This window comes from Peromyscus californicus, unplaced genomic scaffold (assembly GCF_007827085.1).
Source record: "Peromyscus californicus insignis strain IS unplaced genomic scaffold, ASM782708v3 Scaffold_5__1_contigs__length_169319896, whole genome shotgun sequence".
NCBI lineage: Eukaryota > Metazoa > Chordata > Mammalia > Rodentia > Cricetidae > Peromyscus > Peromyscus californicus.
The window spans coordinates 36,896,692-36,912,220 of record NW_026294573.1 but is presented as its reverse complement, the minus strand read 5'-3'; the positions used below and the strand labels follow the sequence as shown (position 1 = coordinate 36,912,220).

The window sequence follows — 15,529 nt, the reverse complement described above, 5'->3', positions numbered from 1 at the left end:
TATTGGGATTAATTAAATATTCTTAGAATTGAACATTTTGTTAAAAATTCAGTGTGTGATGAATAGTGGTGGTGCACTCCTTTAATCCCAGCACTGGGAGGTAGAGGCAGGTGGATCTCTGAGTTAGAGGCCAGCCTGGTCAGGACAGCCAAGACTACACAGAGAAACCCTGACCTGAAAAACCAGGAGAAAAATTTAAAGTGGGGGTTGGGGATGTAGCTCAGTGGTAGAGCGCTAGGTTCAGTCCTCAGCTCTGGGGAAAAAAAAAATTTAAAGTGAACCAAGATACGATGGCACATGCTTATCGTCCAGTACTCCGTGCAAGTTGGAGATCATTCTGGGCTCTAGGATGAGTGCCAGTCCAGGCAGGACTGTATAGCAAGACTCAATTTCAAAAATGGTATCACGCCGGGCGGTGGTGGCACACGCCTTTAATCCCAGCACTAGGAGGCAGAGCCAGGCGGATCTCTGTGAGTTTGAGGCCAGCCTGGGCTACCAAGTGAGTTCCAGGACAGGCGCAAAGCTACACAGAGAAACCCTGTCTCGAAAAACCAAAAAAAAAAAAAAAAAAAAAAAAAAAATGATATCACAAGGCCAGTGGCGCACGCCTTTAGTGCTAGCACTCGGGAGGCCAAGCCCGGCTGATCTCTGAGTTCGAGGCCAGCCTAGTCTACAGAGCAAGATCCAGGACAGGCACCAAAACAACACAGAGAAACCTGTCTCGAAAAAAACAAAAAGAGATAAAGAAAAAAGAAAGAAAGAAAAGAAAAACAAAAAAAAAATGATAGCACAAATCTCAGGTGTAACAGTTTTCAGATGGTGGGAGGGGAAAGTGGCAGTAGATGGAAAGCCCCACTAAAACACAGATGCTTTCTGTAAATGGTGCTGGAAAAATACTGCCAGTGAGATCTTTGCATATAAAGATCTCTTTTAACTTATCCACACAGGATCTAGAAAGGGAAGCCACTTCCCTTTCATCAATCACGGGATACATGACAACAGGCTCAGTGATGCACTGAGAAGAGAGCTGCCTTCCAAATCTCTCGGAGGATCTAGATGAGGGGAAAGTCTGCCAGCGTTTTGCCTCTGTTTGTTGACTATGGCTTCTGTAGCTTTCCAGCCCTTCTCTTCTGCTGTGGCCACTGCAAACCATCATTGCTTTAAGTACAAGATAAGCTGTGCTGTGTCCTATATTAATGGATAAGTGAAGCAGTTATTGTTATTCCATTGAGCCTGTAGAGGGTGAAGACTAAAGGAGATGTAAAGTAAAACTCCTGAAGTTCACAGAACGACAGTAGCTTTGCATTGCAAGTCCCTGCTGTACCAATTCTGAAATTAAAGTGTAGTGTGTGTGTGTGTGTGTGTGTGTGTGTGTGTGTGTGTGTGTGTACAACTTGTGGGAACATGTGCTTTCCTTCCTCTGTGTGGGTCCTAGGAATTGAATTCAGATCATCAATTTTGGCATTAAGCATCTTTACCCACTGAGCCACCACATTGGCCTAGAATTAATTTATTCTTTTTTTTAAAAAGATTTTGTTTTAACTTACGTGCATCTGTGTCTGCGTATGGGTATGTACATGTGAGTGCAGGTACTCATGGAGGCCAGAGGCATCAGATCCCCCTGATGGTTGTGAGCCACCCAACATAGAACCTGAGAACTGAACTCTACCTTGGCCTCCCTAGTGCTGGGACTAAAGGTGTGCACTACCACTCCTGGTCTAGTATGACAGTTTTTTAAATAAAACCTCTGAAGTGTATGCTTTGAAATGAGGAAATAATTTCCATGAATAAAATGAAATAAATTCTGTAGTGGGCATCTGCTCCTAGGAATAGACTTTCCATTGTGTGTATGGATAATATTGTGAGTGCTATGAACTGTGTTTATTGTGTCCAACTTTAGTATTTACATTATTATCAAGTGTTCTGGGTTGTGTTACTATAATATATGCTCTAAAAGATTCACTGACCTCTTTTTATGCTTAACTTCTCTCTCTGACCCCTACCGTGTGTGTGTGTGTGTGTGTGTGTGTGTGTGTGTGTGTGTGTGTGTGTGTGTGGGTGTGTGTGTGTGTGTATGCGTGGATGCTCATGTGTCCAATGAACTAGGGTTAAACTTAAACATAGGGCTTTGTGCATGATGAGTTCAATACTCTACCCTTGAGCCATGCCCAGCCCTGTTTTTTTTTTCCCTTAAAGATACTTTTTTTATGGTGCTTAGTGTAAGCTGAAAGTATATCATTTTCATGCCTTATAAAGTGTCTTATAAAGACAGTTTTATAGCTCATTGTTACGTAAGGCTTACTCATATTTCTTCCCTCCCTCCACACATAAAAATATACAGAATGGACTGTTTCCTTCTAGTATTGTAAGTCACTAATGTTGGCCTTAAGGAAGTAGCCTAAAAAAAGGACTCATTATCCAGGTGTGGTGGCTCCTGCCTATAATCCCAGTACTTGCAGGCTGAGTCAGGAGGTTGTGTGAAGCTACAGTTAGGCAAGCTACAGAGTGAGTTCCTGGTCATCTAGAGATAGATAGCATGGCTCTGCCTAATCAGATCCTTGCTGGGTGTGATGGCCGGTGCCTGTAATCCCACCTAGAGGTGGAGGCAGGAGGATAAGGTGTTCAGTCCATCCCCAGTTATATGAGAAGTTTAGGGCCAACCTGGGCCTGTGTCCCAACTCTCCCCTCCCCCCCAGAAAAAAACATAATAAAAAATAAATGATATGACTAATAACGTTTTTCTGACCAGCTCAGTGTGGAACAATTTTGGTATTAGATGAAATAAATTCATCTTCATTAGTGGAGTGAGACAAATGTAATATTTTTTGAGACAATATCTCACGTAGCTCAAGCTGGCCATGTATTCACATTTCTGCATCAGCATCCAGACTGCAATATTTATTTCATCTAAACTGGTACTAAGACATCCTGGTGTGTTCCACATGTAGAGACTCTTGCCATTCTTACTCTAACTTTCTAGGTGCGACACAGAGCTTCTGGTCAGGTGATGGCTCTCAAGATGAACACGCTGAGCAGTAACCGAGCAAACCTGCTGAAAGAGATGCAGCTCATGAATAGACTCTCCCACCCCAACATCCTCAGGTAATGGATTTCCGTCTCCCCAGGGTCGGTAAGAGACATCATTGGATGCTTGCTACAGTAGCACTTTATCTGGAGGAATCCGTCTTGCTGGGGTTTAGCTAGCCTCTAGGTCTTTTTCTCCCCATTACAACTTAATTTCCTGTAATGAACAAGTATTTAATAAGGCAACTCCTTCTGTCAAGTTGCTTTATTCTCACTAGAACATTAGTACTAACTCATTAGAATAACTGTTTCCTACTGTGATTAGTAATTTGTCAGAGAGAAAAGACTGGTCTCCGTGTAGTTACTTAATTTTCTTAATTGCTTTATGAAGAGTTGTAATTAAATCATCGAATAAAAATAACAACAAAATAGTGGCATGAAACTATCCACCTTAAACCATGAGTACTCACTTAGGAGACATAGTTTGCTGTTGAGAATTGTTTTACATTTGAAAGGCTTGGGAAGCCAGATGACTCGGTGGGTAAAGGTGCCTGACCCAAGCCTGATGACCTAAGTTTGGCCCCTGGGTACCACATGGCAGAAGAAGAAAATACAATATTGACTCTATTTTTAGCTAGACTTTCACTGACCTCTTTCCATACTTAAGATAAGATGTAGTACCTGTCTCTCTTTCCTCTCCCTCTCCACACACATGCACACATGCATTCGTGAAATAAATGTAATTAAAAAAATTTTTTTAAAGATTTTATTTTACTGGCTGGAGGTAGCTCAGCAATTAAGAGCACTGGCTGCTCTTGCAGAGGATAGGGGTTCCATTCCTAGCCCACAGCTATTAGTAAGCTCCAGTTCCAGAGGCTCTAACACCCTCTTCTGGCCTTTGTAGGTACCAGGCATATATGTGTTGCAAGTGCATATACACAGACAAAATAGTTATACACCTGAAATAAAAATAAATAAAATCTCTTTTTAAAAGGCCGAATATCCTTTTTAGTAATAAATATCTGAATATTTCTCACTTTAATCATCTTGATATATTGTGAGGTAAGTGTGCTTCCAAATGAAATTGCACAGGCAATATAATTTAATATATATTTAAGTAGGATTTATTTATAAGATGCTTGTAATGTCAGAAGTGCTCAGGCTGGCCTCAAGATCCTATTGACCCTCAGGACTTGGAGTTACAAGTGTGTATCACCATAAACAGCTTATGTAAAAAATTTCCTCCCTTCCCTCACACTTGATAGGGTCTCTGTAGAGCTGGCTGGCCTTGAACTCATTATATAGCTGAAACTGACCTTGAACTCCTGATCCTCATGCTTTACCATCCAAGTGCTAGAATTACAGGCATGAACCACCACATCTGGCTGAGTATGAGTCTTTTGGCTACAGGTATGTATGCCAGTGCCTGCGTAAGTCAGAAGAAGTTGTGGAATGGGAGTTACAGTATGAGCTTGGAATTGAACCCAGATTCTCTTCAAGAGCAACCAGTTTTTTTAATCACTGAGCCATATCTTTAGCCCCTAAAGAAAGGTTGTCCTGAGCTGGGACTAATGGTGCACACCTTTGATCCCGGCAGAGGCAGGTGGATCTCTGAGTTCTAAGACAACCTGGTCTACACAGTTCCAGGATAGCCAGGGCTGCATAGTGAGACCTTGACTTAAAAAACAAAACAAAATAAAATTAAACAAACAAAAAGAAACTTCCTATGAAAGAAGGGAAGGAGGGAAGAAAATGACTGAGTTAGTGATTTGGAAAGTCTGCGTGGGAAAGAAGGCTGTGGAAGACCTACTGGAGGGCAGGCATCTGATCCCCTGGCATACCTGTTCATCTCTGCCAGAGCTGCTGCATGCCCAGCAGAGAGGGTGCGCTGAGCTGTTGGAGTTGTTTTGTTTCCTTTCTCCTTTTCTTGACCCTAACCTCCTTACTACAGTTTTTCCTTTTATCATCTTTCGTACAAAGATTTCCATTTAGAAGGAAAAGAATAGCAGGATGTGGTGGCACACACTTATCATCCCAGCAATGGGTGGGTAAATAAATAAACAAATGAAAATGAGTGGACTGGGTAAGGCATTGGGTTGGTGGGTGTATACATTTTGTTTGTATGTATATTTTTATATATAGGTATAGTTAAGATTGGTGGGTTTTAATAGCAGTTGTTCTAAGTTATCACTTAAATAAACAATGAAGTACTTTGTCGAGCTTGGAGGAATTGATAGTTTGGGCTTCTTGTGAATAGAGTTGTTTATGCCAGGAAGTCTTGTGCTCAGGATCTGTAACCCAATTCCACATCCTGCTAATTTCCATTCCCCAATGGCCTCTCTAAGGACCTGGCCAGCATTTGTTCTCATGTCTCTTTGTTATTCTTCATGCTATGAGGAATTTAATATTTCTCTTGGAATCCTCATACACATTCTACCACTTAATTTTTTTATTTTTATGTTTTGGTTTTTTGAGACAGGATTTCTCTGTGTAGTCCTGGCTGTCCTAGAACTCACTCTGTAGACCAGGCTGGCCTCAAACTCAGATATCTTCCTGCCTCTGCCTTCCAAGTGCTGGGATCAAAGGCATGCACCACCACCACCTGGCTATCCCACTTACCTTTTTCTCTTTATTAAATTTGATTACTATTGTGTATTTATATGATGTATGTGGGGGGTTGGGGTGTATATATGCTCATGTATGGAGGTCAGAGGACAACTTTGTAGAAACAGTTTTCTTCTTCGATGTTTTCATGGGTTCCAGAGATTGAACTCAGGTCATCATTCCCAGTTTTCTGCAGTACTGGGCATAGAATCCTGGGTTTCATGCATGCATATCTATAGGTATAAATAATCTATATCCCATCCCTTCTTTTTAAAAAGTTTTTTTACATTTATTAATTTTATGTATGGATTTATATGTATGTGAGTGCCATGTGACATGCACATGTGTGGAGGTCACAGGACAACTTGCAGGAGATGGCTCTCTCCTTTCACATGAGGGTTGCAGTGATTCATCTCAGGTCATCAGTCTTTGTTGCAAGCACCCTTACCTGCTAAACTACCTTGCTGCACCCCACCTCTGTTTTTGAGCAAGATCTTGATATGTAGCCAGGCTAGCCTCAAATTTGCAATCCTCCTGCCTCAGCCTTCCACTGAGTTCTTAATTACAGGTATGATCTCACCATACTCAGACTGATCTACTACAAGTTTTTTGTTGTTCTGTTTTTGGTGCTACTAATTGAAAGTAGGACCTCACTGAAGTGTTATGTGCCCAGTCCCTGACTGCTAGTGTTTGTTCAAAGTTTCTTCAGCTGCAGCTGGGCATGGTGGTATATGCCTGTATTCAAGATAGAGGCAGAATGATCAAGAGTACAAGTTCAGCTTTGCAGCAAAATAAAATTGTATTTGTTATATTGGAGAATGTGATTTCCACTTACTCAAGTGTTTACTTGGAACTACCTAGGTCAGCTGTGGAACAGATTATCTATTGTTGAGTACAAAGGGAGCAGGAACCCATTTTCTCCCAGTCCCTTTAAGGAAGCAAACTATGCATGTAAGAAATAGAAGAGAGCAGCGGTGGTGGTGCACGCCTTTAATCCCAGCACTCAACAGGCAAAGGCAGGAGGATCTCTAGGAGTTTAAGGCCAGCCTGATCAACATAGCAAGTTCCAGGACGGCTAGGGCTACACAGGGAAACCTTGTCTTGAAAAAACCAAAAGAACAAAAGCAACAACAAAAAGAAAAGAAATAGATGATGGTGAAGTGTAGCTCAGTGGCAGATGCTTGCCTATGGGCTCAAACACTAGCACAGAGGAGAAGGAAGCAGGCAGGGTCGGGGAAAGACTAAGAAAGATTAGTATCAGCTAGTGCCTTGAGGATTGTTGTTATCAAAATAGCCATCTTTCCAGTTAGCCAACCTGAAAAATCCCAGTCATCTTTAGTATTCCTTTGTTCCTTGGCTTGACCCTGAATCTTGAAGACATGTGCATCTGTTCCTTTTGTTATACTTCAACCTTCACTTTTATCTGGCATGAACATTATTTTCCCTCCTTGTCCTCGGTTTTCACTCTTCCTGATATATAGCTGAGTAGTCTTACCCCTCTTCCTTTTCTTGTGCTGGGGATGGAATGTAGAGCCTCTTGTTATATCCCCAGTTAACATAGTTTATTCCTTAAAGAGTTTTTGATGACTCAAAATTGATTTTAGATATGAATCAGAAATCCCTTAGACAAACATGATGTTTTTCCTGATTATCCTTCCATTCTTTATTCTTTCTCTCTAATGTATCTAACACAGCTAAATGTCAATGTCCTAACTGTTACCTAGGGCATATTACCCAATCTGTGGACTTTGTTTTCATTGTCAAAGGAAGGATTGGGAATATATCAGTAGTAGTAAGTCATACTAAATTAAATACTGACTCTTAAATGATGAGGTTTGAGCCGGGCGGTGGTGGCGCACGCCTTTAATCCCAGCACTCGGGAGGCAGAGCCAGGCGGATCTCTGTGAGTTCGAGGCCAGCCTGGGCTACCAAGTGAGTCCCAGGAAAGGCGCAAAGCTACACAGAGAAACCCTGTCTCGAAAAAACCAAAAAAAAAAAAAAAAAAAAAAAAAAAAAAAAAAAAAAAAATGATGAGGTTTGAAAATGTATTGTATTAAAGTGTATATGTGTGTGTGTACATAGGTGCACATGTCTGTGCATGTGTTCCAGGGTGGGTTAAAGGAGATTGCTCAGATTTTATCATTATAATCCTAGTATCTAGGTGAAAGAGTCTTCAGAGATGAGAACTCTTAAAGAGTTATCCGCAACTGGGCCTGGCTCAGGCTGACCTGGAACTCATAGCAGTCCTCCTGCCTCTCACCTTTTCAAGTGTTGGGATTTTAGGTATGTACTACTGTCTGGCTCTTTAAAACTTTTTTAATTGTATTTTTGTTATTTATTAAGTGTGTGTGTGTGTGTGTGTGTGTGTGTGTGTGTGTGTGTGTTAGAGTTTCTATTGCTGTACTGAAACACCATGACCAAAGCAATGTAGGAAGGAAAGGGTTTATTTCATTTTACAATTTTCATGTCACAATACTTCATAGAGGGAAGTCAGGGCAGGAACCTGCAAGCAGGAACTGAAGAAGAGGCCATGGAGGTTGCTGCTGCTTACTGACTTGTTCCTCTTGGCTTGCTCAGTCTACTTCCTTAAACACCCAGGACCATCTGCCCAGGGTGGCACCATCCACAAGGGCTGAGTTCTCCCACATCAACCATTAACCAAGAAATTATCTCCATTCTTGCCTATAGGCCAATCTTATGGAGGTATTTTCTCAATTAAAATTTCCTCTTGCCGGGCGGTGGTGGTGCACGCCTTTAATTGCAGCGTTAGGGAGGCAGAGCCAGGCGGAACTCTGTGAGTTCGAGGCCAGCCTGGTCAACAGAGTGAGATCCAGGACAGGCACCAAAACTACCAAGAGAAAACTTGTCTCGGGGAAAAAAATTTCCTCTTTCCAGATAAGTCAAGGTTTATGTCAAGTTGACAAAACCCAACTAGTCTAGTGTGTGTGTACATGCATGCATGTGTGTGGTCATGAGAGAAAGAGACAGACAGACAAACAATTGAGGACTTTTGGGAATGATTTCTCTCCTTCTACTGTGGGGGTGCTAGGGATCAAATTCAGGTTGTGAGGCTTGGTGGTAAGTGCCTCTTAGCAGTTGAGCCATCTTGTTGGTCTTTTTGATTTTTTGGGACAAGGTCTTAGTACATAGTCTAGGCTGGCTTTGGACTCACTATTTGGGTAGTTTGGCTAAAATCTCAAGGTACTCTTGCCTTAGCCTCTTGAACCTTTTATGAAAAGAAGCTGGGCATGGTCAGGAACACTTGTAATCACAACACTCGAGAGGCAGAAAAGGAAGATCGCTGGAAGTTCAAGGCCAGCCTGGGCTACATAGTAGGACCCTGTCTCAGAAGGCAAGCCAGACATTGTGGTGCAGTCCTGTAAACACTGCATTTGGGAAACAGTGGTGGGGAGATTAGGGGTTCAATGCCACCCCTAGCTGCATAGTGAGTTTGAGGCCAGTCTGGGCTACTTAGTGAGTTCCATTACAGCCTGGACTACAGAGTGAGATGCCTCACAAACCAAACAAAGAACAAAATGAGGAGGGTAGTTGGGTAGCAAGAAGTCCCAGGATGTAGCTGGATTATCTCGGTACTTTGAAATAAGGACTAAGATTTCCCAATGAATTTGGGTGTGGATATTAATGCAAGGGATGGAGGTGTCAGGGTTGACTCTTAGGGGTTTTACTTGAATAACTGGAAAAATTGCATCACATCGCCAGTAGCAGTACTGGGGAAGATCTTGTGGGGAACAGGTTTTGGGAATGGGAGATCAGTAGATACAAAATTGCAGGTGGATACACAAGTCTGGAATTCAAAGGAGAGGTTCAGGACCTCTGCAAATAATGTAGCCTCTGTAATCTCCATTTTCTGATCTCAAGAAGGGAGCTATAATAGTACTGTTTATTATACTAGGTCGATAGTAGGATTAAGTGAAAAAAATGTACATAAACAATTTGAGGGGGACACTGAAGGATCACTTGTTGGTTAAAAGCACTTGTTATTCTTGCTGAGGAACTGGGTTTGGTTCTTAGCACCCACATGATGGCACACAACTGTCTCTAACTTCAGTTTTTTGTTTTTTGGTTTGTTTTTTGGTTTGTGGTCCCCCCCCCCCCCCCCCCCCCCGAGACAGGGTTTCTCTGTGTACCTTTGGTGCCTTTCCTGGATCTCACTCTGTAGACCAGGCTATCTTCGAACTCACAGAGATCTGCCTGGCTCTGCCTCCCTAGCGCTGGGATTAAAGGCGTGCGCCACCACCGCCCGGCCTTGACTCTCTTTTTTGGCTTTCTCAGGCATTGTACACAGACATACACACAGACAAAACAAACATTCATATACACATAAAGTAGAAATAAGTAAATTTAGGCCAGACATGGTAGTGCATACCTTTAATCCCAGCATTTTGGAGGCAGAGACAGGGAATCCCTGAGTTTGAGGCCAGCCTGATTTACATAGTGAGTTCCAAAACAGCCAGGGCTACACAGAGAAATCTTGTCTTGACCCCTGCCCCCAAGGGGGAGAAAAAAAAAACAACCAAAAAACAAAACCTTACAACTTTACAAAAGAGAAGAATTTGAGGAAGAGGGCTGACAGGATGTCTCAGTGGATAAAGGTGCTTATTGCCAAACCTACTGACCTGAGTTCTATCTGTGGAACACACATACATTGTAGAAGCAGAGAACAAGACACTCAGTAATTGTCCTCTGACTTCTACGTGCCCCCTCCCATCATTAAACAAATGTAAGTTAAGAACAAAAAAGAGGGGCTGGAGAGATGGCTCAGCAGTTAAGAGCACTGATTGTTCTTCCACAGGTCCTGAGTTCAATTCTCAGCACCCACATGGTGGCTCACAACCACCTGTAATGACATCTGGTGCCCTCTTCTGGGCAAATACAGAACACTGTTTACATAATAAATAAATATTTAAAAAAAAGAATTTGAGGTAGGCTGTGGGTATAGCTTAGTTGGTACTGCACTTGTCTGGCATGCAGATGGCTGTGGTATGGGTTCCCATATGCAGATTCCCCAACATAAACCAGGTATGGTAGAGTGGATCAGCCATCAGGAAGTGGTGATAGGATTAGGGGTTCAGGATCATTCTCAGCCACATAATGGTTCAAGGCTAGCCTAGGCTGTGTCCTAAACTGGTCAAAATGTTTGGCATTATTATTCTTGCCTGTGAATTACTTGAAGAAGTGACTATGTTTGTTTCTGTAATTCAATTCCTTTTATCCCCCTGAAAAATTGTGCCTAATATATATGTACAAGCAGTAAAACAAAAACTAACCCCCCATATGTATCCAGCAACCAACCAACCCTGCCATTTACTCATTGTGTGCCTTTGTGCAAGACACCTAATCTGTTTTCAGTTTCCTTGCCTGTAAAATGGAAATAATAACATTTAGTGCCTACTACCAATGACTTTTTTTTTTAGATTTATTTATTTATTATGTATACAGTGTTCTGCCTGCATGTACGCCTGCAGGAAGAGGATGCCAGATCTCATTACAAATTGTTGTGAGCCACCATGTGGTTGCTGGGAATTGAACTCAGGTCTTCTGGAAGAACAGCCAGTGTTCTTAACCTCTGAACCATCTCTCCAGCCCTACCAATGTTTTTTTAAGGGTTAAATGAAGTAATCTATATGAAGTTTGTGTTTGACACCTCCTTTTTTTTTTTGAGTCAGGGTCTTGCTATGTAGCCTATGCTGGGCTTGAAGTTTGTCTTAGGGTTTCTATTGCTGTGAAGAGACACCATGACCATGGCAACTCTTTTTTTTTTTTTTTTTTTTGGTAGTTCTCCAACTTTATTTGACACTCTGCAGCTTAGTTCTCATCCACATTGACTGTCTGTAGATTTTTGAATGTGGTAACAGGTATGTAAGTTACCAATGTGTAGAGCTTGTTTGGTGAGTCCTCATCCTCTTTACGTTTTCTGGACAAACGTACACAGATACAGTATGGAACATTCCTTATTCCTTTGGCCCAGACGGCTTTATTGAGCCTAGTATCAATGCGCACATCTGGAGTACCCATCTCCTTCATGGCAAATTTCCGGATTTCTTTGAGTGCCCTAGGAGCACACTTCTTGAGGCCCACTCCATGGATGCGCTTGTGAATGTTGATGGTGTGTTCTCGGATCACCACCTCGCTGATGGCAGAACGGCCCTTCTTCTTCTCGCCACCCTTCTTTGCGGGAGCCATTCTGCCGGGCCCAAGTTGGACCACCATGGCAACTCTTACAAAGAAAACATTTAATTGGGGTGGATTACAGTTCAGAGGTTCAGTCCATTATCATCGTGGTGGGACATGGCAACATGCAGGCAGACATGGTGCTGGAAAGGTAGCTGCTACATGTCGATATGCAGGCAACCAGAAATAGACTGTCTCACTGAGCATGGCTTGATCATATAGGAGACCTCCACAGTGACACACTTCTCCAACAAGACCATACCTATCCCGACAAGGCCACACCTCCTAATAGTGCTATTCCTTTGGGGTCCATTTTCTTTCAAGCTACCACATTCCACTCCCTGGCCCCCAAAGGCTTGTAGCCATATCATAATGCAAAAATGCATTCCGTCTAATTTCAAATGTCCCTATAGTCTGTAACAGTCTCAAACTTACTTAAAAGTCTAAAATTCAAAGTCTCTGAGATTCATGCAATTTCTTAACTGTAATCCCCTGTAAAATCAAAATAAAAAACAGATCACATACTTACAACATATAATGGCACAGGATATACATTACCATTCCAAAACATAGGGAAGGGAGTATAGTGAGGAAATACTGGACCAAAGCAAGACAGAAAACCAGCTGAGCAAACTCCAAACTCTGCATCTCTGTGTTTGATGTCAAAGCACTCTTCAGATCTCCAACTCCTTTCAGCTTTGTTGACTGCAACACACTTTTTTCTCTTGGACCTGTTCCACTCCCTCTTAGCAGCTCTCCTTGGCAGGTATCCTAAGGCTCTGGCATCTCTTACATCTTGGGATCTCCAAGGCAATCCAAGCTTCAACTTCACAGCTTCACACAATGGCCTCTCTAGGCCTTCATTCAGGGACACCCCTGACATATGCCTGGCCTCAGTGGCTTTCCTTAGTCGTGGGGCCACATTCCATAGCCTCTTCTATCCTTAACTTTAGAACCATGTGGCCAGAGCTGCCAAGTTCTGCTGCTTACTGAGGCTGGAACATGGCCCTATCATTCAATTACATCTTCACCAACTTTCTTGTTTTTGATAGTTAGACTAGGCTGGCCTCAAACTCAGAGATCCGCCAGCCTCTGCCTTCTGAGCACTGGAATTAAAGGTGTGCACCACTACACTCAGCTCTAAGCTTTTCTTTAGTTCCTTTTCACAAGTTGGAAACTTAGCTGGGTGGAAGCTTGCCCTGAGGTTACCACTCCCTCTATTCCACTTCTTAATCTGTTTATCTCCTTGAACACAGGATTTATTAGCTCTGGTCTACTTTCTGGTGTCCCATTTCTCAATCTGTACTTTTTCTTTCTTTCTTTTTTTTTTTTTTGGAGACAAGTTTTCTCTATTTAATAGCTCTGGCTTCCTGGAACTCAATTTGTAGAGCAGGCTGGCCTTGAACTCACAGAGATTCCACCTGCCTCTGCCTCCGGAGTGCTGGGATTAAAGGCATATGCCACCTACATTTTGTATTTTTATTTGCTCAGCTTGCTCCTCTTCATTATAAATCTTTGTCAGAGTTACCACCAATAACCACATGACAGAGTACTCTACTAGGCTGTTTTGAGATTTCCTCTTTAATCCAAAACTCTTCACTTTAGCTTCAGGCAGACTTTTTGGGTGAGGGCAAAAAAGCAGCCACATTCTTCGCCAAAATATCACAAGACTGGTCTCTAGGCCACATATTAATATTCTCCTCTGAAATCTCTTGAGCCAGCCCCCCCCCCCCCCAGTTCAAATCACTCTTTGCACCACTGTCTCCCATGTTCCTACTAGTATGGCCAATTAAGCAGTGCTTAAAGCATTCCACTGCTTTCCTAACTCGAACTTCCAAAGTCCTTATTTCTCCAATCAAAAACATGGTCTGGACTATCACAGTAATATCCCAGTCCCAGGATCTAACTTCTGTCTTAGTTAGGGTTCCTACTGCTGTGAAGAGATACCATAACCACAGCAACTCTTATAAAGGAGAGCATTTAATGAGGCAGCTCACTGATAGTTCAGAGGTTCAGTCCGTTATCATCATGGTGGGATATGGCAGCATGCAGGCAGACATGGTGCTGGAGAAGTAGCTGAAAGTCCTATTTCTTGCAGGCAACAGGAAGTGGTCTGAGGCACTGGATGTGGATTGAGCATATATGAGACCTCAAAACCCACCTCCACAATGACACACTTCCTCCAACAACACCACACCTACTCCATAAGGTCACACCTCCTAAGAGTGCCACTTCCTTTGGGGGCCATTTTCTTTCAAACCACCACAAAGTTGAAACCCTCCTTCCTCCTCCACCTCCTGAATACTAGAGTAACAGGCATGGACCCCCATCCTTTGTTTGTGTTTGACATATCCTTAAGTGTTCAACAAATGTTCTGTATCAGCATGGTTCTTGCCTGAATTCCTTGAGGAAAGGTTCATCAAGTCTGTTTCTGTAGCTCTTTTATTCCCTTTGTCTGGCTCTGTCAATGAAAAACATAATAGTTCTGGGGGTACTACTAAATAGCTTAGCGGTTTGATCCCCAGCACCACAAAAAAGTTACATAATACATACAGGCTAGATTGAAGTTTTCTTTTTCTGTATAATTTCCTATTTTGGTGCCTGTGTTTTTATGGTATTATTTTATTTACTTATTTGTTCATTTATTTTGTGAGGCATTGTCTTCTAGTGAGAGACTTTGTCTCAAAGGAATGGATAGCTTTTCTGTGGCTGACACCTGAGGTTATCTTCTGGCCTCCGTGTGCACTTGTATACACTGGCACCCAAACACACATGTGCTCATATATACACAAATATACACACACATACTTGTACATACAGGCAAATCCTGGACAGAGAGGGTTGAGGGTAGTGGCAGACATCTGTAATCTCAGTATTTGAGATGTGAAGGGAGGAAGATTGTGAATTTGAGGTCAGTCTTTGCATATACCACCCCCATGGTGATGAACAGGAAAGAAGCTAGACTGAGCCACCTCTGCTGAGTATCACCTATGTGAGGTTCAGCCAGTTTTCCTTATGAATACTCGTATCTAGGACCTTGCACAACCAGTTTTCCATGATGTAATATATCCAGAGCACATTTGAACTGTGTAGTAAAGCTTTACCTAAGGATATTACTGCTTTTTTATAGGTCTAGAGTCATAGTTTCTTTGGAGACTTGAGATCTGTGCCCTCTTTTACCTCCTTCTCTTCCTCCTTTTTTCTTTTTGTTTTGTTTTTTGAGACAGGGTTTCTGTTTAGCCCTGGCTTCTTTTTTGTGGACCAGGTTGGCCTTGAATTCAGAGATCCACTTGTTCTGCTGGAATTAAAAATAGGGGCTGGAGAGATGGCTCAGGAGTTAAGAGCACTTGGTGCTCTTGCAGAAGACCAGAGTCCAATTCCCATCAAGAAGGCTTACGATTGTAACTCCAGTTCTAGTACATCTGATGCCCTCTTCTGGCTTCTGTGGGCATCATGCACACTTGTGGTACACAGACCTAGATATAGGCAAAACACCCATATGCAGAGCATAAAAAATTTAAACTTTTTAAAATAAAAAATAGCATGTCATGTTGAATCCTTTTCATGTTGTACCATTCTCTTTTTGCTTTTTTAAAAATAGCTTTATTTAGTCCTTGACAATTTCATACATGTATATAATATATTTTGATCATATTCCCCCCTCTACATTATATCATTGTGACAATGATTCTTGTGTTTGTATTTTCCT

General features: G+C 42.2%; 2 protein-coding genes across 4 annotated transcripts in view; one reads left to right on the top strand and one right to left on the bottom strand.

The window, feature by feature from the left end:
* Tesk2 (testis associated actin remodelling kinase 2) overlaps positions 1–15,529 on the top strand; it is a 118,807-nt gene that overhangs the window by 53,981 nt on the left and 49,297 nt on the right. For 2 of the 3 annotated variants that reach the window (XM_052716286.1, XM_052716285.1), the window contains exon 3: positions 2,981–3,102. The exons of the other annotated variant lie outside the window; for it this stretch is intronic. In XM_052716286.1, coding sequence (XP_052572246.1) covers positions 2,981–3,102 — 122 coding nt within the window. The remainder of the gene's footprint in view (positions 1–2,980; positions 3,103–15,529) is intronic. 3 annotated transcript variants of the gene reach the window in all.
* On the bottom strand, positions 11,417–12,884 carry LOC128096568 (60S ribosomal protein L31-like). The gene has a single exon (XM_052716299.1). The coding sequence runs from the start codon at positions 11,857–11,859 to the stop codon at positions 11,455–11,457; it is 405 nt and encodes a 134-aa protein (XP_052572259.1). The 5' UTR covers positions 11,860–12,884; the 3' UTR covers positions 11,417–11,454.

Excerpts from the sequence above, each read along its gene's own strand:
- LOC128096568 (XM_052716299.1), bottom strand. The coding sequence starts at position 11,859 with ATGGTGGTCCAACTTGGGCCCGGCAGAATGGCTCCCGCAAAGAAGGGT.